Source organism: Takifugu rubripes, chromosome 13, assembly GCF_901000725.2.
Source record: "Takifugu rubripes chromosome 13, fTakRub1.2, whole genome shotgun sequence".
In the NCBI taxonomy this organism is placed as follows: domain Eukaryota; kingdom Metazoa; phylum Chordata; class Actinopteri; order Tetraodontiformes; family Tetraodontidae; genus Takifugu; species Takifugu rubripes.
In genome coordinates this window covers 3,638,062-3,662,646 of record NC_042297.1, presented here as the reverse complement: position 1 = coordinate 3,662,646, position 24,585 = coordinate 3,638,062, and the positions used below count along the sequence as shown (strand labels likewise).

Genomic DNA, 24,585 nt, shown 5'->3' with positions numbered 1-24,585 from the left:
CGGAAACAAGTTTTTGCTTGCCAGTGGGATCACGTGGGTGGAAGCACCTTGATACTCATCCTCTGCGTTTCCTGCACATTATGCACCAAGACATTTTGGCGCCTGGTTATGCCTCCAGGTGTAACGGCCTTGAGTGAGGCTGGACTTGCAGCCTACTAGGATGTGTTTCAGGGGAGTCAGCCAAAATCAGCACGCGGGGTCTTCGCCATTGGCTGCGGTTCTTGGGGTTCTTGTTTTGCCTACATAAATGGCTTTTGCGCAGCTGTCTGCTTCTTCTTGTCGCTGTACTTCCACCAAGCTTGCATCCTTGGGGCGGACTGGGGTCCAACCCCTCCCAGTTAAGATGGGGGCCACTTGGGCTACAAGGGAATCTTGTAACATCATCTCCAGTTTTACTTTGGCACACATGTACTCCTCAGATAAGCTGGAGATGGGCAAGAAGAAAAAAATATCTCTTTTTTTTTGGAATATAATGTTATTAAATCACATCAAGCCTTCAAGAAAACCTTTGTGGAGATCAAAAGATGTAAAATTTGACTTCAAACCCCGAGGAAAAAGGACTGCTATAGAATCTAATCATCTCATCTTGAACCATTTAAAATGGTTTGAATCCACTGGCGCCAGCTAGCAAAAACCTGCATAAAGAAGAAAGGAACAATAAATATGTTAGAATCTCTAGATGAAGTGTATAACATCCTCCCTTTCTACACTCTGGAAGATACTAATTTACTTTAGCTTATGTAGAAAATTAGCATTTGCCCTGACAACACGCTCATTGGTGGCTTTGTTCAAACATGGCCGCCATGGCCCGTTTTCTTGACGGTGTTGTGCTTAACGCAGAGAGATCAAGAATCATCTGTGCGTTTTTATACTGCAGGCTGGATGGAAGTAACACATCTGCTTTCAGCCTCAGTGCTATAAATCAAGTTTGGACAAAATTGCAAAGTGGTGCATCACATTATCAGAACCAGCAGCTGGTCTCTGAAAGCTGTATTTCTCAGAACAGTGTGAGCCAATGGAAACTGAAAGCAGACAACAGTAGCCTTTGGCTGCGTGGATGTCACATATGGTGGCAACAAATATAAAATTACAGCTTGCAGCTAGATGGCAACAATGTGGTCCAGCCTTTAGTCCCTGAGTTCCTATTTCAACCAAAATAAAGAGCCATTGTCACATTGATGGCTATTAGCTCCATTAGTCTGTTCTGTGAAATATTAATAACTTTCTTTTTTGTTGATAGACACAACAAATCACTTTTTTAAGAAGACAGCACCCCCACCCCCCACCCACCTCCTCAAAAAGCTTTGAATTTTCCATTTTGGAAAATCAAGTCAAATCAAGCCTCCATCACCATAGCTGATGGTTTAGTATTAGAGCAGCTCCGGTGTCATGGTCCTGGGGTCCTTGTGTATCCGGTGCCTGGTTTTTGTTCTCTCTCTTCTCTGTTGTCAGTCTCAAGAAGCTCACCTGGGAGGGGGGGCATCTGAAGCAGCTGCAGCCAAACAGCAGTTAGTTCACTTTAAAGGACTGGCCGTGGTTTCCCCCCAGCGACAGATAATTCCACATCTTTTGGTTTCTGACGGCAGCAGACCTACAACCCTAACCCTCGCAGCCGCTCACCTGGTCACCTCCATTCTGGGTTCAGCTTGTGGCCAGACACCCCATCACGACCAGGCTGGCTTAGTAGACAGCTGCATTTGCTGCTTCAGCATTTCAACTTTTATGCAGGCAATAGCCAAAACCTTCACCGATCAGGAAGGCGAGTGATCGCAGCTCGCCGAAATCTTCCATCTCTGGACAACAACACCAGCACCAGCACCACCACTAGAACTACAGCCGCAACAGGAAACTGTGTCCCAACAGAACACACATGTCCAGACAGGGACAGAAGAAGGCAAAATCCTGTTTACACACAGATTCAGGAACATACAAAGAACACATGCACATCATTGGGGTCTCGCCTTCTCTCTGGATACCAGCTCATTTGCCTTTTTTCCAGTCATCAACTGGGACTGGAGCCAATAACTCCCACCCCAGTCCCCTTCAGACCGCTGCCCTGGAACACCTGTTCTTGCTCTGCTGAATAGCGCCCACTCCATTGGTGTCTTTTTACACTTTTTCAGGTTTAAACAGATAAATTTGGTCTCTGGAAGAATTTGTTTTCTTAAGCAATAGAAGGTAAAAAACAGTGAAAAAAACACCACTTGCAGGTCACAGCACTGATGAATCCATCTGGTCTTCATTCTATAAGATCACAATCCAAATTCTGACTAATAACATATAACAGAATGACTTCGGACCCCTAAAAATCACTGAGTCCACTTCTAACGTCCTGGGCCAGTGTTAGCTACCGGAACACTTGGAGATCCTTGTCTTTGACCTCTCAGTTCAGGTAGCATGAGAGGAACTGATAAGCCAACCTAACTGATGGTAATCTGTGTTGAAAATGGAATTTGGGGCTCGTTTTTATTTTGAAGTTAAGATTCAGATTTTTGGCGTCTTCCGTGTGTCACGGTGGAAAACCCGACATGATTTATTTGGATCTGCTGATTCCGTTAGCATCCATACAGCTACGAAAAGATGCACACTTTCAAGAAAGGTTTTATCTTTGGCTTCAGATTTTTTTGGGACAGTAGATTTGTGAGGTTGTAACAGGGACATGTGAGAAGCTGCTTCAGCATAGCTGCCACAAAGCTTTGTGAGGGAAAAAAGGGTCAAAGTGGGATCAATGACCTTTCCACTTGAGTTGGAGCCACCAAGAGCCTCATGGAAAACTTGCTGTTTACCACGCAGATGGACGGCCAACAGTTACTGCTTTGTTTTTGTGCCATCCATTCAGGTTGGTGATTGGCGAGCACCGTGTCCTTCCTGTACGTGTCAGCAGCTCAGATCTTGACTTCTGCTGACTCGGCTCAGCTTCATCAGTGCTCTGTCCCACCACGCACGCTTCAAGTGTCACTCCAAAGCGCTGCGACGCTGGTCACGTCATGTGCGGGACAAGTCCCAATTTAACCTTTCAAGTGTGGGGAAACGGTCAACAGTGGTGAAACTAAAGTTATATCTTTGCAAACTCTAAAGTGTAACTTTGGTAACATGCTTCCCTGATCTGTGGTGATTGATGCTGTCTTTTCTGTGCTTTTTGGAACGGAGCTTCTCATTGTTTCACTGACACATAGACAAACTCCTCAGATTTATGGCCTGTAGGAGGAGGAGGCGGAAGAGGAGGAGGAGGAGTAGACAGGGGGAAGAAGAAGAAGAAGCCTCTCCACCTGCTGCTGTTGCTGTCTTTTACGATCTGTTGTTTGATTCGCACTGCTGGCACAGGTCAACATGCAGAAATGTCTGGTGCACCTGCCTATATTTCATGCCGCTTGATCTCACTGTAAGAGCATTTTTGTGTGCCTGCAGATCCTATAAAGCCCCTTGTGGTTTAACTTTTGTTAAGTCAGCAGGCTTGAGACCACATGGTGAAAAGGCTGCAGGGCTGCTGTGTATTGTGTACATTGAGTGGGGTCAGGGACAATGAAGCTGGTGTGTGTGAGATCCCAATTGAAATGATCTCACCTCTCTTCAGGTCACCTCATCTTTTGTCCTCCTCTCTCACACTGTATATTCTTCTCTGCTTTTCTTTTCATCAAAGAAGCACATTTGCTGAACAAACTCTCTCTCTCTCTCTCTCTCTCTCTCTCTCTCTTTCTCTCTCTCTCTCTTTCTCACACACACATGCAAAGTCAACATGCCAGGCATTAATCCTTCCTCCAAGGGGACAGGGTTTTCAGGAGTTTGTCTTCACCCATTGTTCAGCTATGGAGGCCAGAGTCAGGGGAAGGTTTTCATCACCTGTCCCCAGACATTGTGATCCCCGGAGAAGTTAAAGTTTGCCGTTGTTAAACAGGCTCTGGTACTGCTGGGATGGATCGCTGAGGAAGATTAAAAACATCTAAAGTGATGATAAGAAAACAATCTTTTTTCCCTTTATTTGTAGTTTGTATGCCCTCCCTATGTCTGTGTGTCTATAAACATGCATATGAGTTTGATTCTAAATTTCTTGTGGTTCAGGTTTATGAATGACTGGTGTCCTTTGATGGACTGGTGACCTGTCCAGGTTGCGCCCCTTCAACTGGTTATTCTGGGAGTTGAATGATAGCAACTGGATGGTTTGAGTTTCTTTCATGATTCATCTACCAGAATTACGGTGACCTGGATGACTGAGAACCTTCACAGAAGGGCCTTCAGAATCTCACAGTTAACATATTGTACACATCGAGTGTGAAGGAAGCCCAGCTGAAGCCACTTATGGAAGGTGACAAGTAGGAGTCCGGGATCCTGTCTAATGTGTCAAAACGTTCATAGATGTAGGTGCTAACGTTTAAATTTGAGACGTGACACCAACAGCCATGGGGCTTTGTTGCAACAGAAATAAGCGACTAAATTGTTGCATCTGGTTGGTTTAGGAGCTCCAAAAGCTACTCAAGGCAACTGCAGACTATGAGACAGAATGTAAGTTAACCACAAATCCACAATCAGATATACAAAACTGACCCCAAACTGTATTTCATAATCATTCCCCGTTGCGCTTACGTGCCGTGTTTATTTCCTGCTTGTTTGCATATCCCATGGAGTGTGTTTGCAGCACTGTCAAATGTGATGAAGGTGTGATGCTCCTGTGGTTTGTCTGGATTAAAATTTTGCACATTGGCCATGTAGATAAGTTTGCTCACCATGGTGGCCTAAAATCCTTTTATTTAAAGCGCAGCTACGTTTTTCCAAATACTTGAGTTGATGAGCCAATTTTCAAACTTTCTTTCCATGATTCTCTTTCCAATGAGACTCACCAAAAAAAAAAAGGCCTCCCTTTGGTCCAAAGTTCTCTCATGTTCTCTGCTAACTTCTACTTTGTGGCTGATTTTACATATAAGCAATCCCTTTTTAAAAGCAAATCAAAGTTCGTCAGATCTATCATAGTTCCACAAACTGGAATCTATGTGCAGAACTTTGAAGATGAGTTCATCCCAAGGACGACAGGTTCAAAAAAGAGTTGTCCATCTTCTTCCCATCGTACCCTGCTGAACCTTGTGTTTTTCTGCTCCTGGTTGCTTGGTGTATTTTTACAAGAGATGTTTATTCTTCGAAAGATGGCTGAACTGTAATTTTGGTTGTCCATCTGTCTCTATGTCTGTCTGCTGGTCTCTTTGGGAGGAAAGAGGTTGTGGTTGCCGACCACTAGCGCAAACTGGGCTGAGCTCATTCGGCTTCTCTTCTGGCTGAGGCAGCAACACTTGGGCAACATGTGTCACCTCTGATGTGGCAAAAGAAGAGCAGCTGTGTGCTACTGCTTCAGGTTAATGTACTGGGTCCTGGGACTGGAAGTATGACCAGCAGGTGAGATAAGCACGTTCTAATCGAATAGACAATTACTACTATAAATATATCATGTTATTATACAGTTATTAATCTTACTTTCTTGCCAAAAATGTTCCATGTCTGCATTCGGCTTCAGGATATATTGACACTGGAGAATTTTATTTGTCTCTCATTTAGTCGCTCTTGATCAGACTACAGGACATATTGGCTGACCTTAAAATATTTTCCACACCCACGCTGGAATCAGAGCCTTTACTGTGTACTTCAATAAACCTGCCCCATTGTATAAGTCTTTTTGGAGCTTACCGCAGTTAAACAGAACCTTTACAGACAGCAAAAGTCAAATCAATCAGTGTATTTACGGTTTGATGAAAGAGCTTGGAACCAGTAATCGACCCATACAGAAGCAGACCTGAGTTTTGTCACGTACCCCTGGAAGTGAGTGTGCCTGGCGGGGCTGCAGAATGGATGTGCTACTGTGAGGATAAACGGGGACACCAGGGCTGACTATGGGAAGCCCCAGTATCAAGGTCCAAAAGTCCTGCATTGATGGTGGTCCAACAGACAGTGGGTGGTGATTGAGATGAGTGTGCAGAGGAGCTGGACTTGGAGGCCTGGGAGGAGGGCCATTGGCAGGCGGCGCATCCTAAATGGAGTAAGATGAGTGTTGCCAGTTGTCACGTTGCATTTGTGGCATGGAGGGGAAAAAAATCAGAGCCACAAGTCTGGTAGGAGCTCATTATTCCATCAGCTCTGAAGTGAGTCACTGAGGCAGACTTTCCCTGCTGCTGTTGTCACTCTCATTCTGCTTAAGCTTTTTCTTCATCTGACAGACCCAAAATGATCATTTTTCACCTTTGATCAGGTGTTCGATCACGGCCCAGATAGCAGCACTGTCCATGGGCTTCTGTGGTTTGACGTCAACCTTCTGAGGGTTGAAAATTAAAGGAAGAGGCAACAGATTTTAATGATGTGAGATTTCTAATTTTATTAAGAAGTGGAGTGTTTTCCTTGTCATCTGACTGTCAGAAGCCTGTTTCCTTTATGCTATACCCTCACTAATGTCAATAAACGCAGCTTTATTTGCGTGCTGTGTTTTGTAGAGACAAAGAGTGGGAAAAAGGAAAGAAAGTTGTAGAAATGTGTGACTTTACATAATTAATCTGTGACTTCTTCTGTGGTTCCTCTTGAAAATACACATTTAATTTTATACAGCTCAAACTTTGTGTCACTTTTCCCTCCCCCCGCCCCCCTCTAAGCCAGGTACAATGTCACACTACAAACTGCCAACTGTCCCTGGAGGTTCAGCCGTGAACAGGAGGAGAGCTTAAAAAAACGCAAACAGTTTAGCCTCACAGCTTGTGAAAAGACCTTGATGTGAAAAGAACGTCGCTGACTGGGCACTTTTACACATTAGCTCTTTATATCATATGTCAACTGATATCGGCCGTCCTTTGTGTTTTCTAAACCATTAAGCAGATATCTGAGGCCACCGGGGCGCCGGATGACACAAAACAACAGCACCTCCGTTATTCTTTACCTGGAGATCCTGAGGGAAATGATGTAATGCTCCTCTGATAACATGATACCTGCCTGCGCAGAAATACAGTAGACATGGCTTCTGTCATGTCCAGACAGGACAGATACAGCAGTTGGATCAGAGGGATTCAGAAGAAAGAAACTATACCTATTATTGGGCATCAAATAATTTAAAAAAAAGTACCTTTTATTCACCAGGGTGGTTGTGACGTCTTATTATGCCACGCTACTAAAATGCTATGAAATTGATTATAAGCTGCATAACAATGGAATTAAAAGAGAAGAAATTCCAATTAGTGCTGACCAGTCAGCTGTAACACATCACCCCTGAAACTGTTCTTCCTGCTTTTGCCACAACACTGGCAGCACCAGAGATGAGGGGCACCATGGCAACCTCAGATCTGTCTGCCATGTTGCAGCTGTCAGACACAGGTATTAAGTGGGTCATGCAGCAGTTCCTCCCGACCTGTCAGAAGTCCAGTTGGCCAAACTGCTACTTAAAATGTACCTAGTACCGGGACCAAATGGTTCCAGTGGAAAACCCATAAGGATTGACCAGGCAGTCAGGTGGACCCATTAAATGGTGAAAGTTAATTGAAACAAACCAGCGTTTAAAAGGAGAACTTCACTCATCAAGCAGGTTCAAATTCACAGTTTGAGTTAAATAATTAATATTAAGTATAATATTAGTATTAAGTAAAAGTATTATTACTATTAATCTGCAAACAGAGTCCATTTTATTATTGTTGAAGGTTATTCCAAGGTTATTGTAAGAAAACTGCGCAGCAACACTATTTAATAGCTTGCCGTGATTTTTGGCTCAACAAGCTAACAATCAGACTGCTTTACAATATTTGGTATTTACTGATTTGAATATTTGGGTCCAGTAAAGTTTTTCTAAAGATTTTCTCAAGGGGGGAGGGTCTGACAGCTACTTGGACTTTCCCGTCATTAGCGCAGTTGATGCTTTTCAGCCTCTGTCATCAGACTCATCCCTGACACAATAGTGGGCCAAACGCTCTGCTGACTCATCTCTTGTCTCTTGAGTTTGGACCTGCTGTTGGTGGAGACGTCCTCGTGTGTTTGCGTCTCCAATTGAGGAGGGGGTCCGTGTCTAAGAGGGAGTCTGAAAAGCTTGGACGGATTTCAAGAATCCCTTTTTCTGTGTTTACCGATACAGGAAGTATTTTGCAAGACGATGAGACAGGCGGTGGTTTTTGCGGCTGAACAGTTTCTGACCAACCTTTTTAAATCTGATCTGTAATTTACATATTGTGTAGCATATGAATGGTGAATATGAATGACATCAGGGTGCAACTGCGGCGGGAAATACAGACATTTCTCTTCAAAAGACATTTCTCAAACCCCAGATGTGTTTTCAATCAGGCCTGAAAGTATTTGGTCAGACAAGACGGGGCTTTCGGAGTCAAGTCAACGATTAAAAGCAAGCAAAGGGAGCGGCAGTTGTGTCTCGTTGATGTGAGAGGAGCATGAGCAGACCGGTTCAAGATGATAGAAAGGTTATTCCTTGGTTATAAGCAAAGATATCAGAAGGCCCTCTCTGGACATGTGGAACCTTGAAGAAGGTGGGCTACAGCAGGAGACCACAGCAGTTCCCCCTCCTGTCAGCTCAGAACAGGAAAGCGAGGCTACAATTCTCACAGGCTCAACAAAACTGGACAATAGCAGATTAGAAAATGTTTCCTGGTCTGATGAGTCTGGATTTCAGCTGCAACATTCTGGTCGGGTCAGAATTTGTTGTCAACAGCAAGGAAGCATGGATCCATCCTGCCTGGTCTCAACGGTTCAGGTGTGGGGAGTATTTTATTGGCCCAGTTTGGGCCTCTTAGTACCAACTGAGCATCATTTAAGCATCACAGCCTCCCACAGTGTTGTTGCTGACCATGTTTGTCCATTTATGACCGCAGTGGACCATCTTCTGATGGCTACTTTCTGCAGGATGATGCACCAGGTCAATGAGTTGACTGTACTCCAGTGGCCTCCACCAGAGTCACCAGATCTGACTCCAACAGAGCACCTATGGGATGTGGTGGAATGGGAAATTTACATCATATGTACATTGGAAGCTACGACGTCAACAAGGAGCAAAACCTCTGAGGAATGTTTCCATCACCTTGCTGAAATGATGTCATGAAGAATTAAGGTAGTTCTGAAGGGAAAGGTGGGTCCAAACTTTTACTAGCAAGGTGAAAATGTGGCCATGTTTAAGATGGCCTGTCAAATTCAGGTTATTTCTAGTAATAATCATTGTTATACAAGGTTCCTGTTGCTTCTGACTGATATTTTGTCAGTCATCTACCTAAGACATGAAGATGTCAGCCTGCAGGGTGCTAAATTTTATTAGTTCACTGATGATTAAAGTCAAATTTGGCTGTTTATTTCTTACAATCCTCTGAGAAAACAGGTTGAGTGCTGGGCTTCATGTCCACCAGTTGTCCCAGCAGCTACTTTAGAGGCTCGTCTTAATTACACAATTTTCCTTCTAAATGAACGCTCTCTCATCTGTCTTATCTATAAACTCAAAAGGAGGCATATACACTAATTCCATCCTCTGTGCATTTTAGACAAGTCATGACAAGACATTTTCTGTTCTCTTTACAACACTTTACAACAAAGGTATTGTAGTAGTGTAGTGAACCAATAATAATAATAATACTATTTGTAATTAGTTACACTAGTAAATTTTATATCACTGTAGTTTCATGTTAGCATCTGTGTGTGTGCGGGAGCAGGGAGAGGAGACCCAAGGCAGCACCAGACCATGTCTAATGGGATTTAGGCCGCGTATTAAAACATCACCCAGTCATCCTTCTACCAGCCTCACCGAAACAGTTTGAGACTTTTTTCAAGTCTACTAAACAAGCTCAAGCTGTGCGTCTAATCCAGAGATGAAGGAGTCCGGCCTTCGGACCGTGCATGTTGTGTAAATGCAGTAATGTAGAAAATGACAGGCTCTGTGTAAACACGCCAAGTCGCAGTAACGTACGAACCATTCGTAGAGATCCAACTGTCGTCCCGGAGACCACAGTTACATCAGGACTACTTTAATTAAACTAGAGCTTTTGATAGAATCAAATGGTCTCTTTGTGTTTTACAGAAACCCAGAGTCTGGTCGGACAAGCAACAGGGCAGGAAACAGCTGCCTTTTAACAGGAAGAAACATCCAACAGGACCGTTCTGGGTCCTGGGTGCACCTCCTGCAGGTAACAGAGGAGCAGAAGGGGAGATATTTTCTGGACTATATGTCGCTCCGGAGTTTAAGTCGCACTAGCCAAAAAATACACAATAAAGAATAGATATATAAGTCGCATTTTGGGGGGGAATTTATTTGATAAAATCCGAGACCAAGAACATACATTTAATCTGAAAGGCAATTAGCAATCGATTAGCATGGATTAGCATTAGGGTTACAGTATGCTAATGTAACAAATTCAGCTACATGACCCACAACGAACTGAATACGTGTCTGCTTTGTTAACGTAAAATATTAACAGTTATTCAGATAACTATAGCATAAAGAACAAACAATCAAGTCTAACTCTATAGACGAAGCACTGCTTCTTCTTCTGCGTCGCTAAAGGAACTCGTTCCTCAGGTACACACGCCTAGAGCGCCCTCTTGTGGTTGTCAGTGTGAAAAAAACAAACATGTGAAATTCTGTAATAATGTATTTATTTAACATATAAGACGCTCTGGAGTACAAGTCGCACCCCCTGATAAACTATGAAAAAAAGTGCGACTTATAGTCCGGATAATACGGTAATTGTTTTAGCATGGTGTAATTCACCATCCTGAAAGAAGGAGCCCATAAAAACATTTTTTTCACCCTGGTTCTGGAGGGAAACTAGATGACCAGGTTTAAAAAAAACCCGACTAAACTATGATGACCTTAGAAGAACACGTATAGTCCAAAATGATACTGCAATCAATGGAATCAATCAATCTAATTAGACAGTGATCAATCCTTCTTCACCTTGAAGGTTTTCTGTATACACAATTTAGATTCATACGTTCAAGTCCTATTTTTAATCAAACTAAAACATGTTTTGGCTAGGAACACCCTGACATTGATGGGTCATATTTCTATTACATTTAATAAGCACATGTCAGAACATTATCACAAAGTAACCCCCCCCCCCCCATATTCCCCTTTAGCAGGCTAACTGGCTGAATCAATACTAGAGCAGCAGAGCTGTAAAATTCAAAGCAGGTATGGATTATTATCTCCCAAAGGGAGTTTTTATAGATTACAATCTTTATTACCAAAGGGGAGTTTTTGGTCCTTTTCCAGCTGTCAATCAAGCGTTTGCTGGAAGTCTTTACCTGAATCACAAGTTGTTTTATTTTCCACAGTTTGGGTTTTATCAAATGGTGTGATATATGCCAATTACTAAGCACTTTTATTACACTTTAAATTAGTACAGACAGGTTTTCATGAAAATGTTGGTACAACATTGTACCTTAAATATTCTTCTAACATGGTGCTGTGGGTTTTTCTGTCTAGTAACTTGACAACCACAAACAGACACCAGGTCGTTAACACCAGTCCATGTGATGTCATCAAAGAGTGAAATCCCGGGTGCTAATGGGACAGGAAGTGGTCTCTCTGGTCCTCCCTTCCCAAAACCAGGCACCTGGCTGACAACTGATGACATCTCCTTTTTCAGGTAATGATCACTTTGACTTCAAAGTGAAAGTTGGGGGAATCCCACCTCTCCCACTTCACACACACACACACACACGCACACACACACACACACACACACACACACACACACACACACACACACACACACACACACACAGTTTAACAATGTGCATTCCCCTAATGATCACACACTAAGGTGTGAGGTGACTATAGGTGTAAATATTCTTTAGGGGCCTCTGATGATTTACGTCTTTACAGTCATATTATGTGAAACATAATAACCACAATAACATTTAATATCCTGGCAAAGGAGGCGTCAGTCAATGTGAGACAATTCCAATCATCCGGAGAGATTTTATCTTTTACTTGGACTTTTTCAGCTTTAATATGGCAAATTATTCTCACAGGCTAATGATCCATGATTTTAAATAAACACATTATTAATTGGTTGATCAATGTTATTCATTTTAACAGAAATCTTCCATTATGTGAATCAATGTGTGGAAGCATTTTAAAAAATCTTTTAAAAAGGCTTTTTCAAGCTGTATTGATGTTGTCTACTGGTTTATTCTTTATATACCCCTAATAAAATGTTGAATTACTCAAATGTCAGAGCAAACCAGGCTGTTATTACTAATGTATTAACACTAAAGTGACTTCTGAATGTTTTATAAAGGTTGTTCTTGCAATATAAAAGGTAAAAGGTTGAGGGAACGTCATATTCCTCCAAAGAGCTAAACCTGCCTGGTTCTGTCCATCTGTGTGGACGAGTGGTTCACAGATGCTGCTTCGGAAATCTAAGCGAACCAGATGTGAACTAAACTACAGACCTTCGACTCTTTGATGCTGCCGTGGGTAAAACACAGATGCCACCGGGCTTTAGGTCAGAGTAGCTCCAAAAAGAACAATGATCAGTTGTTAGTTCCACTGAGCAATGCTGGAAACATTCTAAAATGGCATCTGCGCATTCTTCAGAAGATTGTAGGTGTGCTGCTGTATAAGCTGTAGGCGCATCATAATTCCAACCGGTGGTGCCTGCAGCAGCAGGTTATTCCCAGCTGAAAGGAATGAAATGGGACTTACGAGCGTACAGACATTTGCCACTGTGGCAAACAATGATGTAGCCAAAAATAATTGGAATTTCACCCCAAACCTGCCCCTGAAATGAAAAGCAGATCCTGTTTGTTCTGGAGTCTGTGCTGGAAAAAGCACTTCCACGGGGCTGGCAAAACAAACAAACAAAAGCTGAGAGGGACAACGTTGTGGTTGGTGGGGAGGGGGGGGGGCTGGCATAACAGCTCCGTTCTAGTGTACGACTACAGCGGACTGAACGATGTCTGATTAGAAACAGAGTGCATCAGCTCTTCCAGCCAGCATTACAACATCTGGAAGGAGAAGGAAAAACGTTTGTGACGGTTAGCTGTGGCACACTTAACTGGGGCGGGGATGGCAGCAGAGTGGGGAGGAGAACCTGAGAGACGCACAAGGATCCACTCGTCTGTCTCAATAAGATAACAGATGTAAAAGATTTATCAATCTATGAGCGTTCTTCAATATTCAACATTTACATCTGAGTTTGAACCTTTAGCTGCACACCGCTGCTAGTTAGCGTCCTAAATTTGTGCATCATTATTATGCCAAATCGTTTTACATTTTTTTAATAATTAAGTCATTTTTTTTAGATTTTGGATATTTAAACAACGTTCGCATTCTGTCGTTGTAGCATTGAAGTGTAAGCCAGCTGTGGTTTGAACAAGCTGAACACCTAAAGGCTCAAAGAAGTAATACCAATGGCTTTGTGTGACAGACAGCGCCAGAACACAGGTTATCAACACAATCCAGTTAATAAGTTCATCATTAACTATATGTTTTTGTTTAAAACATATTGTGCATTTAAGTATGGTAATATATGATATTTGAATGTCATTTTTATAGTAAACCCAGATAATATTGCTGGGATTTAAATGAGCTTGAGTAAATGTAAATTTGTGTCCAAAACTGGTACTGCAATCACATAAAAATACCCCCCCCCCCCATCCTTGGAGGTTACCAGAAGATCTAAAAAGCTTCAATGGACAGTGAGGAGTCGTACACTCTACATTTATCGTCTTCTGATTATGCTTATGCTTCATACAAGATGGTTCCTCCTGCATTACGTAGAATATTAGTTGAGAATGCTTTTGGAATGAGAATATTCTGACTGGACTACTGTGTGACATAAGAATTTACATGATTCCTTCATGCTTGCTGACATATCTGGGTCATTTTATATTTGCATTAATTAGATTTGGTAAATATAGCTCCTGTAGCTGCCTGTTTTTATTAGCTAGCTTGTTTGTGGATGATAATTTCTGAGGCACGAGAGGATTTAGGACAGGAGTGCGAGTGTTTGCATGCATGATTACACTACTTTATTTAGGAAATTTAAAATTTCTTAAAAGTGCACAATCTAGATTAGTAATTACATTAAATTTTTGAATCTTGTCAACACCTGTGTGCTGCACCACATCCCTCGTATCTGCGACGGGATATTTATTTGTGTACTGGTCAAATGATTTTCTTCTCTTGCCACCTTCCCAGGACAAAGGTCTTGGTTATGCAGTAGGCGACATCTCAGCATGTTCTCTAAATTTATTTCCATGACCAGAGAAGAGAATGCTGGTTATATTTTCAGCTGTAACCAGATATGCTGCAGTGCTCTGAGAAACCAAACAGCAGCCTCCTCCGTGGAGCCCACAAACCAGTCAGGGAGGGGGGGACAGAGGGATTGGGACAGTTACTTCAACAGGCTTTAAACAACCATCTATTAACACTGTGGTGACCTGTGATACTGGAGATTTATCAACGATACACACAACACACAATTTCCAGATCATCGTGTTGTTTTTCTCATACTTATGCTGCACGTTCAGAAAACAGGGCAGCCCCGTAGGTGGCGCTAATGTGTCCCAAAGCTACCTGTGGCGCGCTATTACAGAGACAAATACTGTAACAGAGAAAGTTTTTATTTCATTATTGGACTACACCTCAGCCTTTTAACCAGGGCTCAAACAATATATGCATATTAGTAACATAAGTAAACGTGTATGTGTGTGTGTGTATGTGTGTGTGTGTGTGTGTGTGTGTGTGTGTGTGTGTGTAAACAGCTGTCATTTTAATATATGCTGTCAGTATTACAGACAGGCGACATCTGAAATGTAATATAAATATACTGTAACGTGTGTTTGTGGATATTTCTTATGTGTAAATGCACATTATAATGTTTTTATGATGACCATTACTCTTCTGAGACACCTTTGAGGGGCTATAAGGTGTGTAGGTGATATTTATTTTGGAAATTAAAATTTGTTAAAGAGATTGATGCTGTGCATTAGGAAGGTCAATTGAAATGTAATGACAATCACAAAGTTTCTTGTGATTATTTCTTCTTTTTAATTTAGGAAGAGCACTAATGCTGAACTGTACCCACCCTGTTTCCACCCTGCTCATAAACATGATAAATGAAGATTTTTTTTAAATCTATATTTCAATAAAACCCTTAATTACATATGGGGTTTTCCGGTAGTTGAAACGCTATTACAGACAGTAGTTAATGGTGTAATGAATGTTCTAGATGTTTCCTTTTTTCTCAGCATTAAAGAAGGCATCATGTAACGTGATGAATCGGTCACAGATATTAAGATGTCAAACCATGAAAGGGAGGCTGATTATCTTCAGAGGAATATGTGAATATAATGTCTCTCCTCTGCGAGACAAGAAGATCTGTATCTGAAACAATAACGCCCTTTAGCAACAACCCACTCGCCGGCGTCTGAACTAATCTCACCGATTTCTGTCGGTTTTCCAATTTTAAAGAAATAAATCAATCGTGAGTTTAAATGCTAAATTCAAGTGCTGTGAGCTAACATAACGTCACATCGCAGCGACCTGCCAACGTGTCCCGTCCCATTTGTCCATGAAGGAAGCGGCGCTCCATGACCTTTGCGAAGAAGAGACGGAAGCTTTGCGGTTTCTTCGTGCGCTTTCTGCCACTTCCCATCACTTTTGCACGCAACAGCACATTTACTTTGGTAAATGTACAATGTAAAATGTCACTCTGAGCCCTCAAATCACAGACATTAGGCTGGGTGCAGGGCCACTGCAACTTCATTCTGTATCTTAATGATAAACAGATGCTATAATGAGCTATGACATCATCGGGATGAGCTTTATTCAGCTACCAAATGAGGACAAATTTACGGTCCGGAGGTTCCCCCGTTTCATTTTCCATGTTTTTTTTTTTTTACTCTTTTACCTCCACATCAGGGGTGTCAGAAAGCTGCTCTGGTGCAAGTTGAAAAAGGAAAAGTTGGCTTCAGGACTGGTATAAGCTGACGAGATGATAAATCTTGTGGTCTTTGGACCGTTCAGAATCAAGTGTGGTAACTGTGGAGCCACAGCTTCTGTCGCTGTCACTTTCAGATCCGTCCACTGTGCCCACAGGCCTTCTCATTCCAAGATAAATAAGTGTTTATATGCTTTTGTTTGTTTGTTTCTCTGGTTAAATAAATGCAAAGTCGATACATCTGCGTATAATTAAGATACAACTGAGCGAACCATATAGATGCCAAAAATGGATCCCACAAACGAGAAAGAATGTTTGCTCGCACAAACAAACGCTTCGCTGAATTTTCCATGTTGACACTCCGTCATCATTATAGAGCTGAAAATGAGGGAATCCTGTTTGCTGTTGTCCCTTGATTCACAGCTACAGACACAACTGCACACATTTCATCAGGATCGTCTCGGCGAGAGTTAAAAGGTGGGACTTTTTTCTCCATCAGATCCGGAAGATTTTGGCTCTTTCTGTGTTATTTTGTGTTTGTGTCCACACCAACCACAGAGCTGTGAATCATTTCACGGATTCTGACAGCTACACGCATCTTTGCTCCAAGTTTGTGTTGAAAGTAATATGTTCAGTCATAGCTCATCTTCATCAGTGAGGTTCTCAAATCGCTCATGGGGAAATGAGTGAGGGAATCTTGGGGCTTTTCTCAGAACGCACTGACCAAGTTGATGTTCGCTGTTTCCAAAACTACTATATTTATCTATAAAACACTGTTTATGCATAAAACTGATAATAATTATAGTTCTTGGAAGACGATAACAGACAATAATCACAACATGCCTTCGATAACTTATTTGCAGCATTTTTCTGTTCTTTAAACATCAGCATGTCAGCGTCAGTAGAAGAACCTATATCACTTTTTATGGTCTAATAGATTGACGGTGCCTAATTTCTTTTTACCTACTCCCAATGAACGATCTCACAGTGACAAATTGTCACCGTATGTCATCTAATGTAACTAAAGTGGTGCCTTTAAATGGTCCAACCACTGCTGAGCAGCGCAGACAATGACAAATCCTCAGGGGGTTGTGAATCTTGGAATTGTCTGTGCACTTCACTTGTGTGTCTGTCGGTGCATTCCAGCTACTTATCCAGGTGTTCTGCAAGCTGCTGGAAAGGAAAGAGCTATTGCAAGACCACCTGCTGACAACAATCACCATTATACCCAGACTGTAACCACATGGGCCGGTGAAGTGTGTCCCCTCATCATGACTGATTTAATGCTCGGACTCTAAAACACTTCAACACTGCACCTCTCTTTAGACCAAGGTGGTTGGTCTGGACTATGCTGAGAGTTAAAAGTGCTTCTGTGTTCTTGTTTCTTTCCCTAACAAATAAAGACGACCTTCTAATAGGAATTTGTTGAATTGTATGACTGAATCACGTGCTTCGTTCAAAGTCGGAGGTACGATGAACGATGAATGTAGGGCAGCGGCCCGAGATGGCATAAAATGTGTGTTGAACGCTTATTTTATGGATGAAATTAAGCATAAACACTCATGTGTGCGGAACTTCACTGAAATTATACCTTTTTTTTAAAAAAATAATGTTAAACCTGCGACTTTAGACCGCTGCTTCCAAAACTTTGAAATGTTCAAATTTACGAGCGGCACTTAAAGGCGGCAGCGGGGCGCTGCTGCCGCGAGGAGAATCTCTTTCTTCTATCTCCGCGTGGTAAATGATGCTGCGCGCTGATTGGCTGCTGGCAGCTGACTCGTACTCCATCCCGCGGGCCGCTGGTCTCACTGCTCAGTCAGGGCTCCTCCAGTGATCCCCGGCGCTGCGATCCGCTGCTCGCACACTGCACACACTCACACGCACACGCACCCACGCACACGCACTCATGAGTGTGCGTCGCGTGTGTGCGCCACACGGGCTGCAGCAACCCGCCGACTTCACCTGAATGGGCACTGCGAGGGACTTTAACCACTGAACAATGCGCGTACACTGCTTCACGCGACAGCGCTGGTTGCAACAACTTTTGCACTCGTTTTGGAGGTAACCGGTGCAAACGCGCGTGCCATCACCATGGATTGTCTTTTTCTTCTGATTTGGACTTTACCCATCCCGCTGGTCAGCTGCACCTCACTCAGGCTCCTGTCCACCCTCTTTTCCTGGAGTATTTTCAAGGCATGTGGCACATTCATGACAAAAGCACACACCAGCAAACGTATCTTTGCAGCAGGTTAGGAGCCCGGTAATGTCACTGACAGTTGGAATAAGTAAGAGGAACGCTTGTCACCCCCGAATAAAAGTCAAGATGCAACACGTTTAAGAAAAGGGGGGATCTCCATTCATCACATGTCCGGCTCCCGCTTTATTCCACTGCGTTCAACCTGTTGCTACCTGTCGCTCCATATTTATTTATTTATTTATTTTGCTTGGTTTTGCAGGCGTTGCACACCTACTGCTCCCACACCCCCCACGTCGCTTCTGCCAGCTACTCCTCCAGCGGGAGCCACGGATTAAATCACGGTGAGTGCTTGTTTTCTGGCAACTATTGAGGTTCCATCCAGCTGGCCTGAATCCATGTTTGTGGAGAAAAATAACAAATGAATGATGTGGCAGTGCAGAGTTCAATTACTGCAGCGCATGGCTCCGAGAAACAATGTTTGATTGTAAATTATTAGAAAGCCATGTTTAGGTCTCATGGATGTGCTGACTGGGCTGATGGGAATATGGAGAAGTGACCAGTGGGGAGTGATGAAAGTGTCCCGACAGTGGCGCACATTCAGAAAGTCAAATAAGATCATTAAAGGGGGAAAAAAGGATAAATAGCAGCATTTTACTGGAGGGAAACCCTGACAACTGCAGAAATTTTGAACCAAGTAATATTTACAACCTGGCTCTGAGGTTCTGGCCCATATCTCAAATGCAGGCTGGCGTCGTGTTCGTGAAAAGCCAGCTGTGACCCATGACCCGGGACCAGGAGCTGACAGCTCAAGCTTGTCATTTCACTCGTGCGTTTGCTTCTCATTGACGGTCCTGAAAGCTTTCAGATGCTGCTGATTGCATCTGCGATTCCGTTTGGTGTCAGATTCTCTTTGCAGTCATCAGGAATAGCAATAATGAAGAATGTTGGCTGCGAAACCCAACTTTTGCATCAGTGAAATGAGTCAATTGTGTCCAATAGCGTCAGTTTTACATGAATACATTTGGATATAAAGCATCCGCTGTGTTTTTCATAGAAGATGAAACTGACTTTCTTGCTTACAGGTCATCAATGAAACCAGAAGTAGATGTCCTTAACTGCATGACTCACCTGCATGAATAAATGTTTTTTTTTCCTTCTTCTTCTTCTTATTTGAACTTTATTATAAAATCTAGATCACACAGACGAGCTGAATCTGAAGAACTGATAAACCAAATCATATCTGTACACTGTTAGAAAAAGACCGTCGTTTTTACAGGAAAACGCTGGCAGCTGGGGTTACCAGAGAATTCCTGTAAAAAAACCAACAGAACAGTAGATAAATTTACAAAGAAAATATGTAAATGGTTTTACAGTGAATGCCAAGGCTGAACTGTTAATTCTACAAAAAAAATCTATCAATTTCATGGATCATTGTTGTATATAAATAGATCATTTCCTGTACTTTTTACATGTAACTACTTATTATGCGTCAATAAATTGTAAAATTAACGTGGAACTACCAGGCAAAAAACTATTTAAACTGGTAGAACAACAGTAAAACTTTGCATGTTAAATGGAGCTGTTCTGTATATTCTACATACAAGCTACTCATTATATGCAGTAGTTGTATGTTTTAATAATCAGTTTAAAATGATTAGAACTACACCAAAAAAAATGCAAAAATACATCATGATAAACGACAAGAGAATATCACTTTTAGGAAATTTATTGAACAGCCATTGTGATTAGTTGCCAACAATTAGATTCACTTTTTCAAAATATAGAGCATGCAAAGACGTTGGGGTCCAGGGCTGTGTTGCTGGTTTCTTCCTGCAGTGGCGTGGAGGAGCCACTCATCAGCCACGGCTGGCGCCGCAGGCAGACGCACCTGCGGGCTCTCTTCAATCTACCGTGCCATTTAAGGACAGAACTCCCATGTGTTGTGGCTTTGATGCTTTGTTCTGCCTGTTTCCCTTGCGTCTTCCCTGCTTGTTCGAGGTCTCCATGTCGTCTGCTGGACCTGCGAACGTTCACCGGTCCTGCGGACGGCACGGGGACCTCGACCGTGCCGGGAAGACACCAAGGACACAAAGGCAGTCCTCCTGGACTGCAGGAATCTCAGGAGTCCGATTCTGCACGTTCGTAGGTCCAGCAGACGACATTGGAGACCTCGAACAAGCAGGGAAGACGCAAGGGAAACAGGCAGAACAAAGCATCAAAGCCACAACACACAGGAGTTCTGTCCTTAAATGGCACGGTAGATTGAAGAGAGCCCGCAGGTGCGTCTGCCTGCGGCGCCAGCCGTGGCTGATGAGTGGCTCCTCCAAGCAACTGCAGGAAGAAACCAGCAACACAACCCTGGACCCCAACACAAAGAACTTTCAAGCATTGGCTCTTTTTACCTGCTGAACAGACAGAGTTACAGGTCATACTTTATCTGTGTTATTTTTTGCTAAAACATATTCTATTTGAGTAATTGAAGATAGACAAGATTTTGAAAATTAACAGCACCTCTTCTCTAGCAGTCAACAGAGTCCTTGTTTAGCCTTCACGCCACTCATGATCAGCGAGATCCTGTATCAGGGTCAGAACTCGAGGCTTTGAGTTTTTATTCTCTACTTTGGTTCCTTTTTCTGGGTTTATCAAGAAAAAACACCTGTAGAATAAAAGCATATAAAAACATATTAAGCATTTTAATGAGTTAAAAGAAGACTACAGGAATGAATGAATACACACATCCATATATAAACAAACAGTCTGAGTCTGGGTCCGAGCCAAGACTCAAAGTCATATCAAAACCAATGCTGCACCCAGAGCCAAGGCCGAAAATCAGACCCACACCAAGACCAGGTGTGATTACGGCTCTTAGTCTGGGTCTGACTCTCGGCCTTGGCTCTGGGTGCAGTCCGGACTCCAGGTCCCAGGAAATGTTTACTCACCTTTGAAGAAACTCCAGTGTAGAAGCCAGCTCAGATGGATAATGGATGTTGAAACAGTAGTAGCTCCCAAACATTAGCCACAATGCAGAAATGAAGGAAGAGATGTTTGTTTTGACAAGGTTCCGATCCAGACTCAGCATGTACCTTGTTGAGGAATAGCAGGACTGGCCTATAATTTAACAGGTTATATTAATAAGTCCATGGTGGTCATAACTCAGTCACTCACATAACAAATTCAGACACATATGCAAGAGACTTGTGGATTTTTTTTGTAAAAACGTGCTTACAACCACTTACTGGACATGACACAGACCTGTCTTCGCCAATGTGATCCTTTAAGTGTGACACTAGCTCTTTCACTGTTTGAAAATGGCGGACACACAACGAAACCGAACATTTTAAATCCGCAACAACAGAAACAGCTTGTGGCTCAAGTATATTGTGCACACGGTAAAAATGGCCCTTGAAAGCCGAGTAAGTAGTAAAGGTTTTATTACAGTTGGCGCCAACACATTTGAAAAGACAACGTGGCTCATTCCTATGCACTCTGCAATGTTGCACATAGCATCTTAACGTAACCAATTTCTTTTTACAAAAGACACAGATGATCATTTTTATAATTTCAAGTGTTTGTCTGTCTCTTTCTGCTTAATAATTACGAACTGATGTACTTTTTGAAATATGGAGAATTGCTAACTTACGCCATTTGCTATTAGCACACATTTTTGCTAGGTCTCCCAAAGAAAGTAAGAAAACTTACCGTGCAAACTTTAGACTTTCCAATTGCGCAGTCACTCCAGACCCTGCAAAATCTTGTGTGTAGTGTGTCGATTTTTTGTAAAATCTTTTGAAATGAAAAATTTCTGCGATTTCTGCTCTGTTCCGACCCGTTCGCGAGTGGTGTCAGTTGTGTCCGTCAACGAGGAGCTCGCGCCTTTCACGTCTTTCCATCATTATCCAATCAGAGACGAGCTTAACCCGCGCAATTTTAAACTCAAAAATACAAGTATCGGAAGGAGGCGGCTTTATTGCACAGGTATCAGTTTCTGGAGAGGGGCGCCGTTAGGTCGATTAGCCAGTGATGATGATGCACTGCCCATTACGAGTATTATGAATATTGTACCGGTATTGGCTTTCTATTTGAATTATTATATAAATAAATATTATTATATAAATAATAATAATAATAATAATAATAATAATAATAATAATAATAATTGTTGTTGTTATTGTTGCTGTTATTATTATTATTATTATTATTAACATCAATAATAATAATAATGGGCTGTAATGCATTAAAATTTAAAGACAAAAAATATATAAAGCAAGGGTTAAGATTGAACAGTACAATAGGCTACTAAAAACAATGTCATTATAAGTTTATATTTTTAAAAAATATAAATAGATAGGCAGTAAACGGTTTCACGTTACAATGAAATTTTGTGTGAAATCACATTTGGTTGACCTCAATTAACATAATTTCATCAATGTTAAAAGGAATAATTTTGGTAAAAGGACAAACTTGTGAAGAGAATAACATATAGTTTTTGTATTTTTTTAAAAAAAAAAGACAAACAATAGTTTTTGCAATATTTGCATGTCAATTTATCAAAGTTGCTTTGTTATGAGTATTGCAGTATTTCCCGGTTTATTTTGCCAATATTTGTAATTTTAACAAATAAATTCCATTCAAATCACATATTGTTGTAGTATATCTAACAAAAAATGCTGTTTAATAGTTTACAAAATTTCACAGTGATTTAAACAAAAAATATATGTATTTGGGTTTACAAGATTTTTTTGTAGGGATTTTACAATGTTTTTATGTACATTTCACGGTCTTTTTTTAGAGTGTAGATATAAGACAGAATGTTGAAGGACAAACTAGACAATTTAAAATAAATTGCACTCTCTTGTGCCCTTTTTTTACGTGACTCCCTTTCATCCCCCCCCAGATTATGTGTTTGTTACCCCGGTGGAGGTGAACTCTGATGGAGGGTTCCTGTCGCACGACGTCACCGGCAGAAGCCATCGCGCTCGAAGGTCCCTCTCCCCTTCTGTGCACTACAGGCTCTCAGCTTTTGGACAGGACATGCAGCTGGACCTGCATCCTTCCTCTGTTGTGGGTCCGGGCTTCACCGTGCAGTCTCTTGGCTCAGAGGGCATCACCACGGTGACGGATGATGCCGGATTTCACAACTGCCTGTATCAGGGATTTGTCCGTAACCTGTCGTCCTCTTCCGCAGCTCTGTCCACATGCTCTGGACTAGTAAGTGTTTGCATCTTTTTGATTCAGTAGCTTTGGTTCTGTTACCGTGTCCGACTGTATTCCGGCTGTGTGTTCTCTGACGCAAACGCTGGATGATCTGTCTTGAGGACTACCTCTCAGTGCTCTGATTTATGTTGTTTAGTGTGAGACCCACAAAATCATCAAAATCATCGTATCAAAGTGACCTCGCTGTAAAATACCTCGACGTTTTGCAAGAGGAACTGCTGTAAATGGTTGAATTTGCCATATCAGTAAAAGGGGAATAACTTAGAAAACTCGCAGAATTTATAGGAACTGGATGGGATTTGGGTTCGTTGTGCGAATTTAGAACTTGCAAATTCTTGGAAGGAGTAATTACTCTTGTCCCCGGACCTAATTATGTGAGATGTCTTTAAAGGTTGGGAGGAGTGTAAAGACAGAGGAAAAAGAGGAATTTGAAAGATGAAGGGAAAAGTCACATCTTAGCAAATGAGGAAACTCAGGCCATAATTCAGCTGAAGTGTTTAGTGTTGCGCCAACACGTTGAGAGGACAGTCTCAGAGGGAATGGCTGATTTCTTGCCTCGATCTGTCATATGGCTTTAAAATTGATGCCTGCAGCGAAACGACTTTGTTAAATTGTTGTAGGCGGCGCAGCCAGAGAAAGAAAAGGAAGAGGCTGGCCCACAGTAGCTTTGGAAGTGACGTGGTGAAGAGTCATGCTCACCCACCAGTCCAGCTGTTCATACCAGCACTAATTGCAAGGTTGTCTGGTTGGTTGTCTTGTAGAAACGTGTCTCCGTCACATTTTCCATGTTATTGGCTTTGCTACTCCGTATCCCTGCTAAGATAAACTTTCTTCTGTGCCATTTCCAGCTCCCATCGGCCAGCACGCTCACTCCCGACAGTGAGATCTCTAAACGTCAAAATTGTGACTTACAACGGATACGTACGTACGTGAATATTTCCCGAGCATAGTATTGAGCCCCGGTGAGGATAGGATGAGTTTAGCATGAGCATAATTAACAAACAAAGATCTGGTGCTCACTTCACATCAGATGACCTCCACAGAATCAGTTCTGAGGACTCACACATCTGTCTGTTAGCACATGCGCACGCGAGATCCTCAGATTCAGACGTTCTTAGGTGTCGGAGAGTTTGCGTGATGTGAACGAGTGTTTGGCCATGGCTGCAGGATGTGTGTGTACTGCTGTAGCCTCCTGTATTCAGACAGGTCTCTCGCCTAGCAGAAATAGCAGGGGAATGTTGGAATTAAAACTAGATTTGGTTCACTCCCCTCATGTCT

General features: G+C 42.3%; 1 protein-coding gene and 1 long non-coding RNA gene across 3 annotated transcripts in view; one reads left to right on the top strand and one right to left on the bottom strand.

The window, feature by feature from the left end:
- Positions 1–17,717: 17,717 nt before the first annotated feature.
- The window catches only part of adamts18 (ADAM metallopeptidase with thrombospondin type 1 motif, 18), a 48,131-nt gene continuing 41,263 nt past the window's right edge, over positions 17,718–24,585 (top strand). Inside the window, exons 1-3 of one of the 2 annotated variants that reach the window (XM_029846058.1) lie at positions 17,718–18,089; positions 18,353–18,434; positions 22,988–23,301. In XM_029846058.1, coding sequence (XP_029701918.1) covers positions 17,988–18,089; positions 18,353–18,434; positions 22,988–23,301 — 498 coding nt within the window. In that variant the 5' untranslated portion in view covers positions 17,718–17,987. Of the gene's footprint in view, positions 18,090–18,352; positions 18,435–22,987; positions 23,302–24,585 lie in introns of those variants that run through there. The other variant, XM_029846059.1, reaches the window with a different exon arrangement.
- Positions 20,629–21,907, bottom strand: LOC115251983 (uncharacterized). Its single transcript, XR_003890445.1, has 4 exons — positions 21,793–21,907; positions 21,330–21,391; positions 21,033–21,201; positions 20,629–20,749 (listed from the first exon to the last, which is right to left on the bottom strand). It is a non-coding gene; the product is annotated as an uncharacterized lncRNA (long non-coding RNA).